The sequence below is a fragment of the Lichenostomus cassidix genome, chromosome 20 (genome assembly GCF_008360975.1).
Source record: "Lichenostomus cassidix isolate B80296 chromosome 20, HeHo_3.0, whole genome shotgun sequence".
In the NCBI taxonomy this organism is placed as follows: Eukaryota; Metazoa; Chordata; class Aves; order Passeriformes; family Meliphagidae; genus Lichenostomus; species Lichenostomus cassidix.
Window position 1 is genome coordinate 2,016,123 of NC_139500.1, and position 25,007 is coordinate 2,041,129.

At 44.8% G+C, this 25,007-nt stretch overlaps 1 protein-coding gene across 1 annotated transcript; it reads left to right on the forward strand.

Annotated features, from left to right (window-relative positions):
• Positions 1-3,744: 3,744 nt before the first annotated feature.
• On the forward strand, positions 3,745-6,120 carry PFDN4 (prefoldin subunit 4). Its single transcript, XM_085079171.1, has 4 exons — positions 3,745-3,928; positions 4,735-4,842; positions 5,277-5,420; positions 5,693-6,120. The coding sequence occupies exons 1-4, from the start codon at positions 3,908-3,910 to the stop codon at positions 5,822-5,824; spliced, it is 405 nt and encodes a 134-aa protein (XP_084935297.1). The 5' UTR covers positions 3,745-3,907; the 3' UTR covers positions 5,825-6,120.
• The last annotated feature ends 18,887 nt before the right edge of the window (positions 6,121-25,007 follow it).

Consider the following 25,007-nt stretch of genomic DNA (forward strand, 5'->3'; position numbering starts at 1 on the left):
TTTGCTCTGCTGTTTGCAGAGGTGGATTAAAGGTCTTTAAATGTGCTCAGCCCCAGGGATTTCCCAGCAGAAGGGAATCTCCAGCTCCATCTGAGGCACAAACAGCAGCAGAAACTCCCCTGGAATCCACAGGACACTGCACAGCCCCTGCCAAGCACCATGGGCAGGGCAAGGGAAAGTTTCCCTCTCAGGGGATAAAGTTTATTGGGATGGCTGGCAGAAAGAATCAAATTAAATTGAATAACTGCTGCTGGGTGTATGTGAATGTAGAAGAGGCTGGAAGGATGAAATGGTGAGGCTGCTTTGGAATAACATGAGGAATTTCAAAAGAATGAGGGTAGGAATGGGAGACAATCTGCCTTCCTTTCCTCACATGACAAAAGAAGGAAAAACTCCTGATTCTGGGTGTTTGACATATAAATAATTAGGAGCTGTCTCATTTGGAAAAGATGAACATCCCTAAAAGGGGATCTTTTTCTTTAGCATCCATTCCTCCTGCTGGTCCAAGAAGGGCAGACATGAATTCTGACATGAGGACCTGGAAGCTGCACTTTTTAGTGTAATGACAAAACTAAAATAGTACATTTTGCTCCAAGTTATCTCCTGTCGCTGTTGAGCCGCTAGCAGAGAAGAAGACCTGGATTCTCAGCCTGGCATAGAAAAGAGAGATTTATTATTTTGATTCCAACTTATATAGACTTTTCAGAGGTCACCCAGATTGGTCAGTCAGAAACCTCCCCCCAGGCCTGAACTGTCCAAATCTCGAGACACTGTTTTTAATAACATCCAAACTTTATCTTTGTTTATAAAACACAGAGGAAAGTTCTCATGGGAAAGACCTGTGCTAGCCACAATCTCCTCCACACAGGCTAAAGCTGGATAAACCAACGACAGTAGTTCTTCCCCATTTCTAATGCACCTTGAATCCCCAAACCCTGTTGCCATGCAGGTGTCCCAAGGTCACCAGGGCCTGACAAAGCTCTGTGGAACTTCAGGGAAAGGGATGAGTAAAGAGAAACGACGAGAGGGAAACTCACGGCAGTCTCAATATGAGATATAAAGTAAGCTCCATTTTATTTCACCAAACGAGAGACTTATATACTGTTACAGAAGTTACTATTCATAGATACACACACACACCTGCAGCTGTTCTCACACACTCAGGGATCCTCCTGTTAACTCCCTTATTCTTTTCTCATAATACTTCTGACTCCCTAATCTTTCTCATGACATTCTTCCCACAGAACATTCCCAGGCAAACAAACCACTGTAGCTTGTTGGAATTTTACTGAGGCCTGAGAATTCAGTTAGCATAAGTTTTGCTGGAAAACTGTGTTTTCCAACAGATGAGGAGCTTGGCAACTCCAGAGGACTCACTGGGGTGCTCTTCCCCACCGAGCTGGATTGCAACAGGAGGGAGAAAATGTGCAAAAACCCACCGAGGAGCTGTGAGACTTGGGGCAGGGCATGGATGGGATCCCAGCTGGGTGAAGACAACCACAGCAGCAGCAACAACAGGGAGCAGAGCAAGAAGGAGCAAGTCCTTCCTTTATGCAACGGGGAGAGAACAAGGCTGGGTTCAGCGGGTTCCTCTTACTCCACGCCTGCCGTTTGCACTCGTGCACTGTTTTCACTTTTGCTGCCATCAGAAAGGGCTGCAGCGAGTAACTCCTGGCAGCTGCTCACCCCACAGAGCTTGCCCCGGCATGTGGGAGAAAAAAAAAGATTTCTTTTCAAAGCCTCGGAGTCATCGGATCCTTGCGAAATGCACTCGTTTTTTTCTTGAGGGAAATGGCGTTGGCTCCGAGTGAGAGTGAATTATCCAGTTAATGCAGCCAGGGGAAGAACCACAGAGCTTTGCTAGCAGCATCCTCCAGGAGAGGGAGGAGCAGGAGAATGGCCAGGGAGATGAGAGGTTGTGTTCTGAGGAAAAGAGAGACTTAGAGCCAGGATTATGGTTTTGTGTAAATTAATAATCATGTCGTTCTCTGGGGAGACATTTGGGGATTTTCCTTCAGTGGGAAGCAAGGAACATTGGTGATGCACCAAAGCAAAATGGAACAGTCAGCCTGGGGGCCACCAGAAGATCTGGTACTGTTTGTTTTGGGGTCATTTGGGGTCATTCCTGACCATTTTGGGATCAATTTGGGGTCATTTGGGGTAATTTCTGTCTGTTTTGGGATCATTTGTGGATCATTTTGGGATCATTTGTGGTCATTCCTGACAATTTTGGGATAATTTTGGGATCATTTTGGGGTATTTTGGTCTCTAACCCCACAGCCCCGAAGGTCCTCATGCTCCTCTCTCTGGACACCCAGAGAGTCACTGCAATGGTCACTCTTCTGGTCACTCCTCTGGTCACTCCGCTGGTCACTCCTCAGGCCAGGAGCGCCCCCTGGCGGAGCTGCTGCCCCACCCGAGGTCCCGCAGAGGTCATGACCTCACCCTGCAGTGGATGACGTCACGCGTGACCCTCGGGGACACCGTGGGGACAATTTGATTGCCCCTCCCCCACCTGCGGCCACCCTTCGGCCAAAGCTGCTGGGTGAGCGGATGGGGAAATGTGGGGGAGAACGGTGAGATTTGGGATTTTGGGGGATTTTGGGGGGGGTTGGGAACATTTTGGGATTTGGGAACATTAGGGAGTTTGGGGATTTTGGGGCAGTTTGGGGATTTTGGGGACTTTTGGGACATTTGGGAACATTGGGGACATGTGGGGGAGAACGGTGAGGGTTTGGGACTTTGGGGTATTTGAGGGATTTTGGGGATTTTGAGGGATTTGGGGAGTTTGGGGATTTGGGTACATTTAGGGTGTTTAGGGACATTGGAGAAATTTGGGTCTGACCGCATTTTGGGGTGTTTCTTCCCAGTTTGGGGTGGATTTTCCCTATTTTCAGGTAGTTTCCCCTCCCATTTTCCGAATTTTTCTCCCATTTTCGGTTCTACTTTCCCCATTTCTGGGCTGATATTCACAATTTTTTCGCAGGAATTTCCCTAAATTCGGGTCTGGGGTCTCCCGCAGTGTCCCCTCCCCTCCAGCTCTCCCCTCCAGGTGGCTCCTCTGTCGCTGCTGTCACCTCCCCCCTGCAACTGCCTTCACTCCAACCTGCGGCGTCGCGACCTCGCCAGGCAGCACGGCCCGGGGTGGTGTGCGTGGCGGGGCTCGAGGGGGCTGCCAAGTAACTTGGGAGAAATACCGGCGATTTTTGGTCACTTATATCCGGTAATAAGAGATTTAGGGGGTGCTTATATACGGTTATACCTGCCTATATACGGTATTTTTTTTGGCGCGTGTAAATGCAGTTCTATACGGTAACGTTGTAGTGCGCGTATATTTGATTATCTACGGTAAACTAGATGAGCGTACATACCATTATATACGATAAAAATTAGGTGCACTTATAGTCGAGAAAGTACGGTAAATTTTGTGGTGCGCGCCTATTGCATTATATACGGTAAAAGTACCGTATTTACCATAATAGGCGCGCGTACGAAAACCCCCCGTATTTACGGAAATATAAGCACACTAAAAATTTTTACCGTAATTATCCCACTATCCCATTATCCCAATATCACATTATCCCATCCCACTATCCCACTGTCCCACTATCCCATAATCCCTTTATCCATTCCCGTCGCATGGCGGCGCCAGCGCCCCGCAGCGGCAGTGCCATCCCGCCCCTCCGCCGGACCGTACCAAACGCCGCGGGGGTGGCGTCACCTCCACTCCCTGCCCCGAGTCCTCTCCCCGCCGCGCTGAGAGAGGTCAAAAGAAGGATATTCCTCGATTTGCTCAGGGTTGTGGCCGTTTTCTGAAGTTTTCCCTCATAGTTCTTCCTCTCCCCGCGGCCGCTGCTCCCCCGTGCGCGGCGGTGGATGGTTGTGCCCGCGTGGCCATCCCGCCGCCATGGCCGCCTCCATGAAGAAGGTGGGTGCGGGACGGGCTGGGGCTCTGCTACCCTCCCGGCGGGCTGCCCTCCCTCCCGGGCAGCTTGTGGCCCCTTCGCTGCTCCCGGGCCGCTCTGTCGGAGGTTCCTGCTGGCTCCTGCAGTCCGTGCGGTGGGCAGTGCGGGTCAGGCCGTGCCGCAGTGCCCGGGGAGCTGAGGGCGCTGGGGCGGCTGTGCCCTGAGGGGCTGCGGGCATTGCGAACTCTGTGCTTTGTCCTGTGCGGCTGGTGGGGGGATTGCAGGGAGTGGGTTGGGCTGGAAGGGATTTAAATCCCATCCAGTGCCACCTCTGCCGTTCAGGGACACCTCCGCTGTCCCAGGGTGTGCCAAACCCTAATGTCCAGCCTGGCCTTGGGCACTGCAGGGATCCAGGGACACCACAGCTTCTCTGGGAACTCCATCCCATCCCTCCCCACCCCACAGGGAGCAATTCCTTCCCAAACCCCATCAAACCTCGCTGTCCGTGTGAAGCCATTCCCCTGTCAGTCCATCCCCCTGTCACCACAGTCCTTGTCCATATTCTCCGGATAAATTTTACAGCAGGGAGTGCAGAGGGTTGTCAGTGTCACAGAACAACCTTTGGCGTTAGGATGCTGTGGATGGCCAGAGCTTTAATTGGGTGTTATCCACCTTAATGGGAGAATTGCTGCTGTCCTTCAAGAGGCACTTGGAGCAATTCTGCATCAGCAGAATGGCAGACTGTTGTCCAGACTCTTTGTAGGAATAGCCTTTTAGCGAGACTCAAGGGAAGAACTGAAATCAGCATTTGGATCTCTTCTCCTTGCAGGCTGCAGAAGATGTCAATGTCACCTTTGAGGATCAACAGAAAATTAACAAGTTTGCAAGAAATACCAGCAGGATCACTGAGCTGAAAGAGGAAATAGAAGTGAAAAAGGTGTATATTTGCTTCAGATCTCATTAATTTTTCATTGGCCTGAATTAATTTTCAGCTGTAATATAGAAAATGGGGGCAGTGAGTTACTGGGAGCTTATGCTTTGGTTCTGATAGGAGGTTTTTGATACTTTGGAAATAGAGAATGGTGAAAGCATGTTAGATATTAGTAGAATTTAAATCTGCTGTTATGCCTTTTTCTAGACAGTTAATGATTCTGTTAATGACAGATAATGAGTGCTGGCTAGGAATTTCTACTGGATTGAATTTAATCCTGATGCTAAATTCCACCTCTGAAACTGCTGCGTTGGATATCCTGGTGCTGGGTGGGATTTGTTCCCAAAATCCAGACTCCCTGAGCTCCTCATCCAGCTGTGGCAGTGTGTCCAATGAAATACCTTACAGAATGAGCATCTTCCTTGTGTCTTGGCAACCAGAAGCAGCTGCAGAATCTGGAGGATGCCTGTGATGACATCATGCTGCTGGATGATGCTGATTCCCTGCTGATTCCCTACCAGATCGGGGATGTCTTCATCAGTCACTCCCTGGAGGAGACACAGGAGATGCTGGAGGAGGCAAAGGTGTGTCTGCAGCTCCGTGCTGAGCACTGGGGTGGGATGGGATGATCTGTTCATCCTCTGGGGCTTTGACATTCCACATTTAATGTTGGATTTAGGATTTGAGTCACTCCAGAGTCACTCCAGCCTGTGTTTGGCCCAGCAATAAATCCTGCAGCCAGACTTGGGGCTGAGTTGGAAAAGAGACACCTCTGTGTTGGTTCTGTGTTGCTGACAAACCTGGCTCGGTTTATTTGACAGAACTGGTTGATTTTGATTTATTTTTTGCTTTTCAGAGGAGTTTACAAGAGGAAATCGAAGCGTTGGAATCCCGAGTGGAGTCAATCCAGAGGGTGTTGTCTGACCTCAAAGTTCAGCTCTATGCCAAGTTTGGAAACAACATCAATCTGGAGGCTGAGGACAGTTAAAGCTTTTCTAAACACAGAACAACTTCTCCTTAGGCTATGAAATGTTTAGTTAACATTTTTGCAATTACATTTGAGAAAAGAAAATCCATCCCTCTCTTTTTATTGGTGGTTTTTTTTTTTTTTTTTTTTTTTTACTTTCCTGTTTTGGGTTCTGTAATTTTGATAAAAACTTCCTTATTTTGATTATTGCAGTTATTTATTTGTTCAGGAAAGCACTGGCTTGTCCTTTTTGGTAAAGCATCAAGATTGGAATGCTTGCATTGTTTATTAAAGTAATAAAGTCAGGCATGTATTGGGAGTTTCTTGAGTCTTGTTTTCCACTCACAAAAAGGTTTAAAAGTATAAAACAAATGGAACCAGGGAATTTTTGATTGGCATTTTGATGGCTTTTGGATAAAAGCTGTGTGATGTAGAGGACATGAGCAGGGAGTGGTGATTTCAGGTGTTTTTAACCCTCCTGGAGCTCCTGAATGTGTTTAGTATTTGGAAATCCTAAATATACTGGAAGTCGGAGTGGTGAGTCTCAATTTCTCATTTTCCTGAACAGTTTTTAAATAAATTGGTGTCAGAGTTGTTCCTAGGTTTTGTTTCAGTGTCAGCATCACTCCCTAATCCATGCCTCCATCACTAGGAGGAGCTGAATAATTTTTAAATGCCTTAATTGGCTGACTCCTTACAGCCTTAAATGATCCAACCAACCAATGAATTTATAACCACAGAAAGTACAAAAGAGGGTTTTTCTCTGGGTGAAAGCTGCAGGAGTTTGACCACACCGAGGAGCTCCCAGCAGATGGCATCAAAGCTTTGGGAATGCCAGTTTTGGGCAAAGCTGGCAGTGCCTCAATCAGGGATCACAGCTCCTTCCCTGCATGGGGACACTTCCAAAGTCCCAGCTCTGCAGGGATTTTAAAGGATTGTCACTTCCAGCTAGGCCACAGGATGGGTATGACTTCATTATGGGAAAAAAAAGAGTTTGGAAGTGGTTTGGGTGGGAAGGGACCTTGAAACTCATCCATTTGCACCTTGGCAGGGTGTGGAGAGCTTGCTGCTCTCTGATCCTAAAGGTGGGATTGGCCATTTGTACAGTGCTGGTGTTCAGGGAAGGTTTTTCAGGGTCCTTGTGAGTGCCACAGACCTGGTTTTCCCCTTCTTTTCTCTCCCTTTAGGTTTTCTGTGGTACATTTTTCCTGTTGGCTCAGTCCTTGCTACAAAAACGTGAGGGCATTTTCCACCTGGGGTGTTCCATTGCCTTCTGTGCTTTGGACAAATGTGTTTGCAAGCCATTCTGCCTCAGCATGCTTCAGATCAGCCTCTGAATTTCTGTGCTTTGCAGAGCTCCTGTGCCAAGCCATCATTTGGTATTTTTATATGTGCAAAACAGACCATGCAGGAAACACTTTTTTTATTCCGCAGTTGGCATTGTAGAAGTGACTTTGCAGATGGTGCATCAGTTGCTTGGAAGGATTTGACAGCATCCTGGTTTTGCCTTTTAATAACCTTTCTGTCATCAAGATTTGCAATTGTTTGTGAGTTGGCATTAGTTCTGCTCAGCACCCCATGTTCTGAGTGCTTTTTATTTTTGGTGGATTGGAATCTGTTCTCTCTGCTAATGTTGCCTTACCTGAACAGAGAACTGTAAAATGGACATGAACAAACCCTGGTGCTCCTCTGTGATCTCATGGATCATTTAGGTGCACTTGACAATAGAAATGGTTAAATATCCTTGACAGAATGCAAATGGTTTATTGTTGTTCCCTGTATTGGCAATAGAGTGACATTTGGAAGCACCTAGGAGATGAAATGTCTTTAAGGCCTTTTAGGGTTCTGGCCAAGCACTTCTCACTGATGAAATCAGCTTGATTTTTGGCTTAAAACATCATTTCAACACTGGTTTTGTTCTGCAGGTCACAGAGTCTCCCAGGGCTTGGCTGCAGCAGTTCAAGCAGTACAGTCCAGGTGAAATTCAGCTCATTGTGTGTCTGCTGGCAAGGAGAGCCCAGCTCTTCAAAGGCTGGGAAAACCTGGTGGAATTCAATTCCTGCACTTAATGTCCTTCCAGGAGCTTATTTGTAATCCTGGATCTCAGCTGATACAAAGAGGTTTTCCACAGGATGATCTCCAGTGGAACCTTTATTAATCCACATTTTCCAGAGCAGATCTGGGGTACCTTTCTGCTCCACGATATAAATGTGGTGGATAATCATTCAGTAATTACAGGCAGTGGTGTGTAGCTGAAGCACAGATAATTTTGTGGTAATAAAATCACTTCCAAGAGCAAAAAGAGACTGAATTTTGAATACTAAAGCCACATTTTCTGTAGGAGCAACAGAACTGAGCAGTTTGGTTTGCATGACTCAGTGGTTCAGATAATTTATCTAATGTTATTCTAATAGTCTGATTCATGAGAGACAAAAAAAAATATGAATATATATATTAGGAATAATAAGGCCTGACAGAAATTATTTACAACCAACTTTGTCTTTATTTAGATTGCATGAGTCATGCAGAAAACCAAATTAATTTGTAATTAAACTTTAGCTGCAGAGAAGCACCAAACACAGACCAGGGAGGATTCCCTCAGCAGGAAACCAAACAGGTTTGCAATTCAGGGGAACTTCATGCAGCTGATTTAAAGTGTAATGAAAAACGTACCAAAAAATGATAAACATGAGGAGAACATCAGGATGTGCTCAGCGTTGGACTCCAGGCTTGGCCAGCACAGGTTTGTGGGGTTTTTTCCTAATTTTTTTTTTTTAATTTAGAAAATTTAAAAAAAAATTTAGAAAATTAAAAAAAAATTTTTAATTTTTTTCTAAATTTTTTTCTAAATTTTCTAAAGTTTGAATTCCTGCTGTCTCTCAGATATCTGGTGTGAGCATGAATTAAACTCAACTCCTGTGTAAGGCTGGCTTTGAACAACAACTGCAGCACACAAATCTGTGCTTGTCTATAAACCTGACTGCCTTTGGGTACAACCAACCCAGAAAAACATTATTAATGCCAACACCCATGGCCAAGGACTGCTGGTGACTAACCCTGCCTTTTATTAACACTTGGGGGAAAAACAATACCATGTTCAGTTCCATTTCTGTTGTGAAAGCATCTTCCCCTCCAGTTTTTAATATTGCTGTTAAAAGCTCAGCCAGCAAAGCTTTGGTTTGCTTCTGAAAATATCTCCCAGCAGCAATGTTGAGCGTGGCAGAGATCAAACAGCCTCTGGGAAAGGTTTGAAACTCAGGGTTTGGTTCTTCTTGTAGGGATTGGAGAAATATTCCTGTGTTTTTCACATGTGGAAGAGAAAGTAAAGCTATGTAAGAGAGAGCTAAGCTTTCTCCTAGCTGCCTGAGAGAAAGAATTGTGGTCATTTCAGCTCCTGGAAAGAGGAGTTATGGATTATTCAGAGCTGTTCAGGATGGCATTGATAGGAATTGACTTTTACTTTGCAGAAAATGCAGCTAACAACACGAGTGCAGGCAAATCTAAATAGTAAAAACTGCAGTTTTCAAATATAAAGGTTAGAAAAAAAATCAGAGTTTTTATCTAAAGGAACAAAATGGACTTTGCCATGGAAGAATTATGGTCCTCATGGCACATTCCATTGCAGTCATGTTTGATTCTAGAAAAGTGGTAGGAAAATCAACTGCAGGACATATTTTATGCCATTTATTTAATTTCACAGAGCTACAGCTGAAGATAGACTTCTTGGGGATATCATTGTGAGATTGCAGAGATTTTGGGGTTATCCTGTCCCAGCTGATCCTCCTCCCAGCTCATTCCCATGGAGGAGGTTGTGATTTTTAGGAATGGCCAAGGAATGCATTAGGGCACCATTATTCCCTCTGCAGGAACTTCTCTGGCATCTCATTGTTATCCTCCTGGGATGAAGGAGGTTTTATGGGATTTTAAATTGTGGGTTGTTGGCTGTGAGTTTTCTTCTTTAGGTTCTTGGAGAAGAATCAACCAAATGGCACAAAGCACGATTTACTCTCAGCTTTGCACTGGACACAGAGCTGTCAGAAGTCAACAAAGCTCCAAACCCCAATATTTTGCTCTGTGGTTGTTAAATTGACCTCAAACAGAATTTAAAATTCACTCCCTGCTCTCCAGCAGAGCTTTCCATTCATCCACATGCACTGCAAGTGACATTTTGCTGGTATTTTGCTTTTTTTTTTTTGCCATTTCCTTTGGGCTTTCGAAGCTTTTGAAGCTGCTGGCACTGCTGGGTGTGTTTCTGCTGCTGCTTGGTGACATCAGCGCCAGGATGTCACATCAGCCTGGCTCTGACTGATTTATTGTCACCACTCAGGACTTCCTGACACACCATTTTATTGCCATTCTCCTTGTCACCGCTCAGGACTTCCTGACACACCATTTTATTGCCATTCTCCTCGCCGCGGCAAACGGCAATCAAATAAAATCGCATTTCATTTTCCAGCCAAGCCAAGGTTTATTGAATATCCCCAGCAAGTTTCAGCTGCTGCCTGTTGCCATGGCAACGAGCAGCAACTTTAGGAATTATCTCCAGAATTTCCTGAGTTTCCTGTCAAACTGGAGCAGCTTGGAAAGCTTTTCTTAACTCTAACAGGACAGGAGGGAGAAAGATCCCACTCTGCTCCCTGAATGCTGCTGGAATTCTGCATCTCAAAGTGGATACAAAAATTAGGATTTTTTTCCTGGCTAATTTGCCTGTAAGCTGTTTCCATTTGTGCTTTGTGCTGCCAAGGAGAATAAAATGTTTGCTTTTTTCTTTATTTCGATTTGATGCCTTGCTGATGAGCTCTGGGTCAGGCTTGGCTGTTGTTCCAACTCTTCCCAGTTGGGCTGAAAAACAGAGATTTAGGCTCTTGGCTTTGCTCTCGTGGTGACCTGCAAAATGAAAAATGATGATACTTTAATGAAGGGAGGTGTGAAGATGCTAAGATTTAAATTCACAATTCACAAATAGGGAAAAACAAATGAATCAGACAATTAATATGAGGGAAAGGGGATTAATTCAGAGCCAAATCAGTGCCCTTCAGTTGTAGTGAATTCTGAAGGAGAATAGAAGAGATATTCTGTATAAATGCAATTTTTCTGAAAATCTCAGTTATTTCCAGGGACAGTTTCATCATTAATGTGCACAGCAAAGTTTGTTTTTCAAATCAGGCCACAGGGTTGGTTGGTAACTGTTTGATTGAATGCTGTGACAATATAAAAACCCTTAATTTCTCATTTTTTAACATTTACCCCCAAACCAAAATGCTCTTAGGATTTCTGTTCAGTTCTTTTCCTCCTCCTCAGATGAGGAGTGTGTACTTACCTGTCCCAGCTATTGCAAGGGGGAATTAATTAGTCAGTGTTTTGACAGCTTTGTAAAGCATCCTGTAGGAGTCAAGGCTTGAAATAATCTCTCAGGTAGCATTTCTCACTATATTTAATAGGATTTCAATTAGAATGCCAATTAACACTGATTAATTTTAAAGGAACAGCCCTGTTTGGAACTGCAGCACTGCACATTGAGCCTTGGATTTAATTGCAATGAGATTGCTGATGTGCTGCCTTTATCCCCAGGAGCACAAAACTTGGATTAAATTCCCAGAAATCCGGATGGAACAGAAACATTAATCTCAGCAGGTCCAGCACAGCCCAAAAGGAAGAGCCAAGGAGTAGATTTTTGGTGCCTTGCTGCTGCATGGCTGGAATTTTAGAGGGGTTTTGGTGCTAAATCCCAAACACAGGGGAAATCTGGATTATTTGCAGGTGGATTTCTCTCTTCTCTGCAGAGCTCACCCTCCTGGGCTGGAATTCTCCCCAGGCAATGGTTGAGATCCTCAGTAAAGGAAGAACTGCAAAAAGACTTCAGGAGTTGGATTATTTCAGGAGTTGGATAGCAGCAAAGAGATTCCCATTTGCAGGGTGTGCACATCACAGCCCACTAATTAATGAAGGAATTCATCAATTCCTCCCCATCCTGCCCTCACATCCCCCTTGGCACTTCTAGCTGCGTTTTCTCTTCCCTCAGAACACCTCTGTGGGTATGAAAAGCTGGTGGGGTTGATGGTTTAGGGGCTTTTTGTCCATTTGGGAAGCATTTTGAGGCCATGCATCACCTGTCAGGGAGGGAAATGTGGTGATTGCAGGTGGTTTGATGTCCAGGCAAGCTGAGGGCTTTGAAGTTTTAATACAATAATCCCCTTTGCAGGCAGGAAAGGTTTGAAGACATCAATTTTCGGTGTGTTAGGAGTAAAAAAGCTGTGCTTCAGTACCTACAGCCTGAGCAGGGACAGCTCTGGGGCCAGCTGAGGATGGGAAGTGTGGATTTGGGATATTTGACACTGATCACTGCTGGGATCTGAAGGATCCTGGCAAATCCTTATCCCAAGTAGCCTTAGTTTGTCTCAGGGATTTATCTCAGAGCAGCTGTGCCCTGCATTGGTGTTTTTGTAACAACATAATTATTAACTTAAACCCCCCAAAGCTTTCACCATTATCACACTGAAAACCACTTGGCTTCAGCTTAGTCTTGTGCTCAGTGTGAATATTCTGATATTCCTTTAGAAATATTCTGGTATTTCCTTTAGAAAGCATGGAATTCTCAGGTTCCCAGCACTGCACAGATGACATTTGTAGCTGTAATAATTGCACATTCCCACTGAGTCCTTAAGTACCTTTTTTCTCCAAGATCTGTAGGCAAAAATTTGAAAATTCAAGTAACTCTGAAGCAGAATGTGACCAACGTCTGGACTGTGGCAAAATGGAGCAGACTGAGCCTCTGAGCCATTTTCATAATTAAATTAATCAAGGCTCAGGTAAACCAGAGTGGGAAATGAATGGAGCTGAGGATCTGATTGCACCTGATTTTCCTGGTGCAATTCCACATTCCATTCCACATTCCCAGGTCATTCCCCTCTTGTTTTGTTCTCATCTGATCACTGATTGTTCTTATCCTGAGGAACAACTCTATCATCAGCACCAAGGAATGACCTCCCAGCCCCTCTCCATGAGCTCTGCCATCCTTCCAGGGAAAAGCTGCTGGAATGCTGTTCAACCCTTGGCACACACCTGGAATTTCAACAAAAAAGATAGACCCAGTCTTGTGAGTCATTTCCTGGATTGATCTGATTTCCCTGGAAGGTTAATGCATTCTGAACGAATTCAGGCATTAATAACCACTTACAGATATGTGAAAGGCATTTAGCTGTGCACCAGGCAAGTGGTGGAAGCCAGTTTATGATCTCTTCAAGACTTTGGGAGCTCATTGGATGAGATTTCAGATCTGGTTGGTTGATACACAGAGTGCTTGGTGTGAAACAAAAGGTGTTCTAGAGCTCAGCAGGTAATTCTGAACAAGGCATGAAATTCAATTTGCTTATCGTGCATAATTAAAACCTTTGTGGGAAGGTGATCATGGTTTTCTTCTCATGGCATTCATTAAAATGTTCAGTGACTAAATAACTGGACCAGAACAATGTCCATTCTCCAGTTTTTTTCCCCCCTGGGACAACAGAATCGATGGTGCTGCTCCTCCTCTCTGGATTTTCAGAGCTGCACCACAACACCAACTCCAGGAGCTCAGCTCTGTATAAACACACTTTGATATTTACCAATTCCGAACATCTTGAGCTGCCAGCAATGGGGAGACTTGCAAGTCTGAAGCAGCAGCAGGGAATAGATCAGGCAAATAGCATCTGTTTCCTGTCAATGTTTTGGTTTCTATCCACAGCATATCTATTCTATTCTATTCTATTCTATTCTATTCTATTCTATTCTATTCTATTCTACCCAAATTGGGAGAACTTTGATACACTCTGGATACTGTGTGTGATCACATCCCATTTGATTTAAAATCCTCCTGATGACAGCCAGGGTGTGGGGTGTGGAGCCTGGGCCAGGTTTGATTTGGGTTTTTATCTCACCCCAGGGCTGCAGGAGCACTGAATGCACTGATTTATCTGCTCCAGAGCAAAGTGTCAATAGAGAGAGAGAAAAGGACTGCTCTGCAGTCAGAGCTCTGAGCTGCTCAGGCACCCAAATAAAACCTGTTCCACACCTAATCCAAGCCAAGCACACAGATAAAGTTATAATTATAAATGAAGAAAACCCACCACAGGCTCTGGCCAACCTCCCCACCCTCACAGGGAGGAATTTCTTCCCAATCTCCCATCTAAACCTCCTTTCTGCCAGTTTGTCCCACTGATCTGCTGCTCACTGCCCCGCCAGAACAAGAACATAACCCCCAAAAAATCCTCAAGCTGCTGCTGAGCTCGATTTGAGAAGGATGGGATGGTAATAAATTTGGGGAAAAGGCCATTATCGCTGTCATTTTGTGTCCCAAACTGCCATTAGTCATTTGGATTCACAGCAGATGTTCGCCAGGGAGATTTCTGCTCTGTGGAAATACGTGATTGGAGGATGTTCTCTTGGAGAAAGAGCTGTCAAATGTCATTAGCACAGCTTGTCCATCTTCCACGGGTTTATTTAAGATATAAAGCTTGGGGCGATGTGGTATCAGTCTGTAGATTAAATTAAAGGTTGCAAAGTAGATATTTTATCTGATTTTCTACACAAGGAGGCACAGATTTGCCACTGATAATTCACAGGGCTCAGGAGAGGTTTAATCTGTTTATCACCCAGTGCATTCAAGAGGAAGAGGTTTTCCTTTCAATAATTTTACAGCATAACAGGATTTCAGGGAGCTAAAACCATGAGGATCATTCAGCATTTCCCTGGGCTGGTGTAGCTGGAGTGCAGGACAAGTTCAGATTCCAAATCAAAAGCAAACCTATTCCCCCTGTCAGACACAGGTTAGACTGTGACCTTCATCCTGCCCTTGGTCAGCCTCCAGATCAGTTCCATACCTCTGGATGAGTTGGAAAAAAGCTCTTAAAGTTGTGATGAACAAATTGCTTTTCATGAGAAAAGGACTTTTTTTTTTTTTTTCTGAAAACAGGAGATGTATTTTCGCCCAGTTCTAGCAAAGGGATTGGAGCTGGATCAGCTCCATACCTTTGGATTATTTGGAAAAAGCTCTTAAAGTTGTGATGAACAAATTGCTTTTCAGTGAGAAAAGGACTTTTTTTTTTTTTTTTCTGAAAACAGGAGTTGTATTTTTGCCCAGTTCTAGCAAAGGGATCAGAGCTGGCAGCTTGGTTATGAAGTCAGAGTTTCATTTTTCAGACATTTCACCAAAGCCACCAAAGACTCTGGAGGAAGAAGTGTCAGTAGCAAATGTATTGCAGCAACACAGTGGTGTGAATTATTCTATTGTCTGTGGACTGTTTGAAAACCTTATTTTGACTTTTCCCACAATAATTGTGCTGCACAAACTTTGTCACATTTATTTCCTTGGTGACTGAAGTCATTTAGCAACTTCAGTGAGACTTTTGAAATGCTGGGCTCAGAGAGCCTGTAGATAGGATTGATTTGCTGTTGGAACTCAAGTCTTTGAATTATCAAGTTTAAAATCTATCTTTTCGTTCTAACACAGAGCAATTCTTATGTGGGGTGGAGATTGGGTGGGCAGAGCTTAAAAAAAAAAACAGCCACAGAAAAATCTGAGTCCAGAGCTTATTTTTTTTAGTTTTCAGTGCTTGAGTTTCGTTGATGGCAGTGTGTCCTTTAGATTGCAGATAAACAGATAAATTTGTAGATAATTCTTACAGCAAGCACAGAACATTCAGCAGCACAAAGCTGATATTTCCAGGGATCTCACCTCACCATGGGCTGGAAAACGTGTTGAACATTTTCTGCAGAATAGAAAATGACTTCTTTTCCCTCCCTCTCCTCTCTGATTTGCCCTGCTGTCTTTTGCCCACTGCATTTTCCCATCCAACTTCCCCTAGCCACTCTGTAATTCTGACGATTAAAGTGCAATTAAGGCTTAAGAGCTATTAGCACGAGGGATTTGGAGATGGGGATGAGACTGTAACCCTGACATCAAACGGAAATGTCAGCGTGGCTGGCATGGAAGGAAGGGTGGCTTTCATCTGCCAGGGAAGAGCTTCCCATGCAAATTCCTCTCAGTGCAGCCCTGGGATGGATTTATCCACAGTGATCTCTGGAATTACCTCTCTGCTGCCAGCATACAAATGGCACAGTGCAAATTATATTATTTTAACTTGTTTATCAACTTGCCATCGCAGCCTTTTTTAGATTTTTTTCTCTTTTCCCCAGTGCAGCGGTGTAAATCTGACTGGTGCAGAGAAAGTCAGGGAGATGCACTGGCCTGTCGGGATTTCCAGCAGTATTAGCAGGAGAAATCCATTAATTTGTCTGTATGGAAAGGATTTAAAGGTTGTTGCATTCATTTGTTACCAGAGCCTGAGCACTTCATCACACCGACTCGGCGCAGCGAGAAAATTATCTCTTCTTCTCAACTCCATTAGCAGCACTTTTGCAGAGCCTTGGAAAATATAAATATTGGAGGATGTTAATGGAAATGACACCCATACCTGATGTATTGGCGCCAGGAAATGTGATTAAGTGGCCTGTTAATTAACTTCTTTGCTCTGCTACTCGTGAGAGTGTAGTCATTTTTTAGAGGTAAGGGAAAGGAAAAGGGCACTGCTGTGATGTGGGGTGTGCAGGGAGAGGTGCCAAAATCTCCTCTTTCCTGCTCCTCCTCTGGCCCAAGCAGGCTGAAAAAATGGGGGAAAATCCCTCTGATACACATCATTTGTGAGCTCATTATTAGGCATAAATCATTGCAGTTTATCCCGAGGATTTTGTGTCCAAAGCCTGTCCTTGTGGTTCAGGGTGCTGTTAATGGGACGAGCTCTGTGAAGAGCCACAGGGAGATTTCCCTGCATTACAGCAGAATAAAGAGCACCAGCAGGAGCTCTGAAAAGCCCTTTAGATCAGGAAATTAGAGCCAACAGCACCGTGAGTTGTGCTTTTCAAAACACCGATTTGCCTGCTGGCAGGGTTGGCTGTTAACAGTGAAATATTAATTCTTGTTCGCTTTGATTTTTATTATTTTTTTTAGCTTCTTTCATTGACAGAACCACGCTAATAGCACTTGTAAAAAATCCTGGCCGAGGGTTGGAACACACCTGACACCCAAGGCGACATTCTGGTCAGCTGCTAATGAGTTAATGAGCTGCACAGCCTTAATGAGCAGAGCAGAAATGGAGAGACCAGAAGTGCATGGAGCTGCTGAGGGAGAGCTTTAATTACACTCCCCCCTCCAGGTCATTAGCTGCATAACCACCTGTGGAGGAGCTGGTAATTATTCTCTCGCGGCACTAATGAATTTGGGGTTTGTTTGGATTGGGAAAATGTTGAAATCCTTTCCATGAACGATTAAACTCTGCCATGGGCTGGACCAGAAACACGCTTGGCCATACTCTGCATGTTTCCTTCACCCCTCCTGCTGCTGCAGTTGGGCTTTAATTACAAATTTCCAGCCTGACTTTCAATGAACTTTGCTGCAGTTTGGACAGGAAATCTTTGCAGGGCCTTGCAAAAAGAAAATTCAAGCAGCAAGTTTTCAATTTCATTGAAAATTTCATTTCATTCAATTTTCAAGTTGCTGAGTGTTCTGGCAGAGTTTCCAAAGGCTGATCCTGGTCATGTTATCCTAACTCAGAGATACCTCAGCTCCCAAAATCACCTGTAAACCAATGGAACGCAGTCCCTACCCCTGACAATTCTGGAGTGGATTCTTGGCAACTTGGCAATGCATTTCTAAAATAAATAGCATTTATTTTAGCAGCTCTTAAAAGGGGAGCTGAAAACGCACGGAGGGTAATTTTTTCTGAGAGGTTCCAGACCTGTTTAATCCATTTTCCTCTGCACTTTCCATGTGTGATGGCAGCTGCCTGCAAAGAGCATTGGAGTGAATGCACAGCTCAGAGGAGCTGACAGCTCACACACACAAACCCTGTTTGCTCCTGACAGAGCTACAGGGCTGAGCCTTTGCCTGAGCAAATCTGGGGGATTTTTAAATATCTGAATTTACACCGCAATCAAACGCTATCAGTCTCGTTTCTAGCAGTTCATCATCAGCTTAGGTATTTTTACATGGGGAGCAATGGGATGTTTTTAAATTATCTTTGCAGTGTTTTGGATATTTCAACCGAAGGCAGTAAATAGGCAGTGAACTAGGTCTTGGAACTGATTTTCCACCTTTATTTCCCTGCTGGGGTTGTGGAAATCATGTGGGCAAGGGAAGTGAAGTGCTTAAAAATCAGAACCAAGTCAAATTCTCCAGTCACAACCTGAAAGACGAAGAGATGGTGACAGCCTCCAAACTCCATCTGACTTCTGCAGGACAGTGACACTGATTTCAGGCACTGAGGGATCATCTGAGTGATTCTCAGAGGGATTTAATGTTCAGTGTGTGCTGAGCACAAAACACAGGTGGTGCTGGGGGTTGGTTTAGTCCACATTCTGCTTCTTTATTTCCCATTTCCCTGGGTTTTACAGATCTCCCCTGCCAGGCAGAGAGAAAGGGACTTAGGGGCCCCCACGTGGCTTAGGGGCTAAAACACCCTAATATTTTAGGATGTTAGCAAAGGAAAGAGGCAGAGAAAGCCCTGTTTGGGGTGAGGAGCATCCCTGGCACTTCCATCCCCAGCCAGCTCATTTTCCAGTGCAGTCCTTATTCCTTCACTGCTGTCTGCAGATCCTGGCAGGAAATCCCAAAATGTGCTGTGCCTCTGATCCCATTGTGCCTCTGGAGCAGCAGCTCTGATAGCATTGCTCTCGATTTAGCAGCGACTAAATGCAGGCTGGGATGTTTTATTAAGCTATTCCCACTTCTTCAGCGTGCTGTGTGTGTTGGGCTGTTTGTGAAATGCTGGCTGGTTAGCAGAAAAAATTGGATTACCAGAATGCTACATTCATTTTTTTTCTCTAACTTCTGGGTCAAATTTAATCAGCTTACAAGTCAAAGAATGCTTTCTGCCACGGCAGTAAACACAGCTGGGATCCAAAGCTGAGCTGTTGGGGACAGAAAAAAGGCTCAGGCAGTTACAATGTCAGCTAAATTCTTCTTTCAGCCTCTCTAACTGCTTGTGATGCTTGGATGAGAGAGGAAACTTTTTTAATTTCAGCAGACCAGGTTGCCTGGGCCCCAGCATTGCTCATGTGGCTCCTGCCAGACTGTTTTCATTCCTAAGAAATCCCAGCTCTGCAGGTGCTGGAGGAGAAAATTCATTTCTCCAGCGAAGCCCAAGTGTAGGAATCAGAAATAGAGAGGAAACAGATTTATTGTGTGAGGTGGGTTTTGTCCTGGGCCAGTTTTGTGGCAATAATCAAAGCTGGCTGCAATATTGCACAGGGTGATGTCCCCTGAAAAGGCAGCAGGTTGGTCATTTATCATGAATTTATCAAATTCCCCCCTCCTGGTGTGCACTGGGGAACAGCAGAACAGGGAAAAGGTGTCTAACTGCACTGAGAAACTGCAGGGAGAAAAGACTTTTTGTCAAATACTGACTAAGAAAATACTGATTAATACATTATCTTTCCTAGATCTCCTTAATTCTGACAACCCCAATGCAAATTTGGATGAAGGGATCTATCTTCCTCTTCAAGCTGCTTTGCACTCCACAAGAAGAGATGTGACACTGGGATAATGTGCTTTTTCCCAAATGTCCCATTGTGCTCTGAGCCATTCACAGCTCTGACACCTCAGTGCAGGCTCTCTGCCTCTGAAATGAATGTTTCATTAAAATAATTCAATGGAATTATAATTTGTTTTTATCTCATTATATAGCCTTGTAGTTATCCCTTGAAAGACTTCGGCTGGTTATCTCACTGCTGGGATGCTGCAGCCATAAGGGATTTTTGTGGGGATTTTTTTAACCTCTGACTGCAATAAAACACCTCTAGAGGCTCCCAGTTTTGGCATAAACCACGCCAGGGTTTCTGGAATATCAGGCAATTTCTGGACCTGCAGAAGGAATGGAAAGACATTTTTGGTTTGAGCACATTGCCATCTCCAGGTCTGGCTTTTTCAGAATGCTTGTGGGAAAAGAGTTTCTCTGTGTTTTCCAACTCCTGTTTCTAGTCTGACTGAACCCAAACCAGAATATAATTTTCTCATCACAATATTTTTTTGTCTCTCCCATTGTTTGTAAAGCAGTGAATTGTACAGCTTGTTCTGAATATTAGAAAGCATTTCCTCACTTGGTCAGGAGCCAGTGGTAAAAGAAATTATAATGAGCTCATTTCAATTCCAAATGAACTCATTCCTGCTCTGGCTGCTGCAATGCATGAGACAGGAATTGTGCTGGCATGAGAAATTTGGATTTTACCTCCTTCTCCTTGCTGCCTGCCCCAGAAAGCATCCAGACTGGGACAGCTCAACACCAACAGGTTGGAGGAGAAAATGACCACCTGCTCCTGGGCTGGCATTCCCTGGGCTGGTTTTGAGCTCCTGATCCACCCAGAGCTCTCAGGAAAAGGTTCAGAGGCACAAATGGCTGCTGGGATTGTGTATAGATACGAGCAGTTGTAAGGTGTGAGGAGAATCTCTCTGTGCCAGGCTGGGGTGGAGCTCAGGTGTTCTGCTGAGTGAAATCACCTCTGAAAAAGTGAAATCATCTCTGTGCACAGGTGGCAGCTCAGCCTGGGTTTGAGTCAAACCAGACAGCAGGAAGAGGAGCATAAAGGTGCTTAAAACCTTGAATTCCTCCTGCTAAATCACCATTTTGGGTGGTGGTGGCTAATCCTTTTGGAATTGCAGGCTGTCTCTGAATAAGCTCTTCAAAACCCACAAAATTGGGTCACAAAATTGCCAAGATTGAGGTAAAAAATATTGACTCTGTTTTCTGCTTCTGGATTTCCAGACTGTTTCAAAGGATTTTTTTTTTTAAATATCAATAGTTAGTGCTGCAGCATGGACTTTAAATGCCTGGAGTTCTTCTAAGAGGGATTTTATCTTTTTTTTTTTTTTTTTTAGTTTGGGAATTCTTGTGGCGATCAAAACGTGAATCTGCTAAAATCTATGGCAACACAGCCTGTGAAACGTGAGCAAGGCTGTTCTCTGGGGGAGAAAAAGGGACTGGAGCTTGTTAAATTGGAATGTAATTACAACCAAAAACCAAATAGAAAATGTCCTGGTGGAAGCTGTCCCTGCCCATGGCAGGGGGTGGAACTGGATGGTCTTTAAGGTCCCTTCCAACCCAAACCCTCCTGGGATTCTATGATTTTTTCTAAGCTAAATGGTGTAAATTCATGGAGTAAAACTCTTCTAGACTTCTCTTCCTCCTCCTCCTTCCCTCAGTGTTTCCTCTTACCTGCCCTTCTGATAGAGCTCTGGATGCTTTTCAATAAACACCAAATGGCTCATTTTTGAGAGCATTTCAAAACCCAGCTCCCTCTCCCAGCAGCCCCAGGTTCTTCACACTAAAGCTGGGATGATACTGGTGATTAATCAGCCGAGCCAGTGATTGCAGATCTGATTTTGTGCCAGCAGCCTCAGTTTCCTCTGCTCAGGGAGAGGAAACATTGACCTTTCTACCTGCCAGCCACAGTGACTCACTGCTGATGAGTGTCTGAGGCTGATGGGATTCTCTGGCAGGAGGAATCAGCGCTGCAAATCTCCCTGTTTGATTGTTGCCTTCCTCCTTCCACAGGCCCTGGGAACTGCCTCAGCCTTCTCCTGTCTCATCCAGGTATTCCCCAGGGCCAGGAACCTTGTGTCCACATCACCTCCTGGGCCATCCTTGTGTCCACATCACCTCCTGGGCCATTCTTTTTCTCCACTGTCACCTCCTGGCCACTCCTTGTGTCCACATCACCTCCTGGGCCATTTGTTGTGTCCACATCACCTGATGCCTAAAATTGCTGGTAAAAACTTGGAGACGCAGACGTGCAGTATAGGAAAAGGGAATTTCCTTGGTTTATTAGGATTCCAGGTGCACCATGATGAAAAGAGCAACAATATCACACACATACAATTTATGGACCTCACCAATTAGCATATCTATCTAAAAATTCCCAATAAGAAACCTAAGAAATGAAGTAATTGCCCCTTTATTCAAATTACCTCTCCCCAAAAAGGTTACAACTTAGTTTACAAAAACATGTCCCAGGGATGAGGCTCTTTTCAAGGTTGGTGCCTCATGTTCTTGAAATTGTGGAGATTATTTCATCTTCCCCAAAGAATTCTGAGCAGGGCAAGGGTACAAGGGTTATAAACATGTGGGGCTAAGGCACAGGGAGTGAAGGTACAGGAATGGGAAAGGGTAAAAAGGATATAAAGGGAGTATAAAAGTGTAATGAAAAAGGACAAAAACCCATCAGGCATCAACCTCCTGGACCTTTCCTTGTCTCCACATCACTTCCTGGACCTTTCCTTGTCTCCACATCACCTCCTGGGCCATCCTTGTCTCCACATCACCTCCTGGACCTTTCCTTGTCTCCACGTCATCTCCTGGGCCATCCTTGTATCCACATCACCTCCTGGGCCATGCCTGCAGTGAGGTGAGCTGAGCAGGAAAATCCTCCCTGTGCAGATGGGAAATCCTCCATCCCTGCTGGGTGTGGAAGAGGCAGAGGCTGGGGAAGCTGAGGGATGTCTCTGTGGTTTCTCTCTGGAGAACAGGAGCCCTTTTAAAGAATCAGATTGTCTGGCTGCTTCTGCCAGAACTGGGTGAAAATTTGGGCAAAACAATTCCCATCACCCTGAGCTCCCAGAGGATGAGGATGTCCCACCCTGCTCCATCTGCACCTGATCTGAGCAGAACTTCCCGCCAGGTTTGCAGTGAGAACTCTCTGAACATGTGAATTTACAGCACAGAAATCTTCTGCAAGCTCCCTTTTCCCTCTCCCCTCGTCTCAGATCTGCGGTGTGAGTGGGACTGGACAATGTGCTGAGGTAAAAACTCCAATTCTAGCCAAGGTGAAGGATTCTTCACTTCATTCCTTCTCATTCAGCTTAATTGCACAATATCTGGTGTGATAGGGAGATTGGCTTCAGCCTGGTGGTATGGAAATGGCTTTAATTTTCCCTCTCAGCTTGAAGACTGACTGGTAAACAGTGGCTGACAGGCATATCTCTCATCTCACTGACAGCAAACTGATCTGTCAAAAATCCCAATTAATATTCCGAGCAGGGAGAAGAAAAGCAATGCAATTCCAATGAGGTTAAATCACTTGTGCTAAGGTTTGGGATTCCTCCCTCTGAGCACCTCAGGTGCCTCCTGAAGGTGCTGTTTGCAGGTGGGATGTCCACAGCAGTGCAGCTCTGCAGTTGGTGCCTCCAGGGAGGAGTTCAGGTGTTATTTCCACACATTCTGCGAGCCAAAGAACTCTGCTAATTCCTTTATTTACATTTTTAAAGCCACCAAGCCCAACTGCCAGCACTGCCTGCACTCTTTGAAGAGGCTTTGCAGTGCTCAGTGCTTCAGATTGCTTCTCTGCTGGGTTGTGGTTGAAATTCAGGATTTGCAGGGCCAAATGCTGCTCCTGCAATCCATTTTCTGGTCTTGTGAGGCAGCAGAGTGAGGATTGATTCAATTTCCCTGCTGTTAATCACCATCGTGGTAAACAAACCCTAATGGCAGGGATGCATTAAAAGTCAACAAAAACCAGGAAAGTGGCTGAATTTGCCCATTATCCACCAATAACCCAAGCAGTTAATTCCTTTGCAGGCTAATTGCTTTGCTCTCTATTTTAGACCAGAAGAAGTCATATTTCAATACAAATTGGGGTGCCACGTTTATCGTGGAGCATTTTTTTTTTAATGACTAATTAACTTTCTTTTGCATTTAAACCACCAAAGCCAATTGAGCTCCAGCCTCACGAGCACCACTTTGGGGAACACATTTGGAATTCCAGCAAGGGATCCCAGAATGAGCTGAAATGCTTTATTGGCTCTCAGACCTTCACTTCGGATCACTCAAAGAGCAGAGGGTTGGTGGTTGTGTGGCTTGCAGAGCAAATCGATTAAATGTGGAATATTTTCATGAAATATTGTCCATGAGAGATCATTTCAAGCTCTCCAGTCAAATCCTGTTTGCCACAGTAATTGTTCTTTTACAATAACAGTGGGGGTTGGAAAAGAATAGTTTGGTTACTGAAAATTGATTTTTTTTTTTTTTAATTGGAGGGAATTTTTTTCTTTTTTTTTCCCCTGTAAATCACAGAATCTCATGTCCTGTGTTCACCTGCAGATGGTTGAGCCTCAGGGAAACGATGAATTTTTAACAAATTATAATTGCAGCACACATTTCCATGTGAGCAGAGCTCGTGCACAGCTCAGTGCCTGAACACACTTTCTGATTTTGGTTCACATTTTGGTAACTCTTTTGCAGCTCCAAACGCATGAGGTTGAAAATCCTTTCAAACAGGATAACAGCAAATGTTCTCCTCCACACAGCTTTGGTCACTGGTGAGTTTTATTGGCTGAGGGGGAAATTTGGGCACAAGGAGGATCTTGCTCTGGGCTGTGTTTGCATTTATTTAAAACCTCAAACACATCCCAGAGAGGTGTGTCCTGAGCTGACCTGCCCAATCTCATTTTTTGATGAGAAGCTCTTTGTCTCACTGCTTTCTATTTTATTCCACGACTTGCAGGTTTGCTGCAAATCCCACTGAGCTCCCAGTGCGCTGTTGGATCATTTTCCTCCTGCAAAGCTGCTCTGCTTTTCCTTCTGTTCCTGCCAGGGAGAGGTGAGAGTCTCCAGCAGCTGCTGTCTGGGCTGGTGTCGTGCTCCTCATGCTCCTTGTCTGCTCGCCAGCACCATTTCCAGAGCTGGGATGGTGCCAAGAGAGGAAAATTGGACTGAAAAAAAAAAAGGTGATTTAATATTTCCCCTGCATTTTAGGATGTGTGAATTAAAAACAACCAGCCAGCCACAGCAAAACCCCCAAAGGCACAACCCAAAACCCCACAGCCCCAAACCCCACAGCCCCAAAATCCCACAGCCCCAAAACCCCCCAGCCCCAAACCCCACAACCCCAACCCCAGAGCACTTTACCTGCATGGCAGAGGATTATGGGGCTTGATGCAATTTGGGGCTTTAAAAATGGTGTTTTTCAGTGCCTTGCGCTCCTCTATCTGGCAGTGGTTCAGGCAAGATGCTTCTTGCAATCAAACCTGTCCTGAAGCATAAAGCAGGAGATTTCCATCCAGAGGAAGGGAGTGCATGTTTCCCAGCTCTGGGTGCCTCTGTGCACAGAGAGTTTGGGGTGGAACATTCCAAATGGAGGTTTTGGGGTTGCAAAAGCATCCTAAATGGAGGTTTTGGGGTGG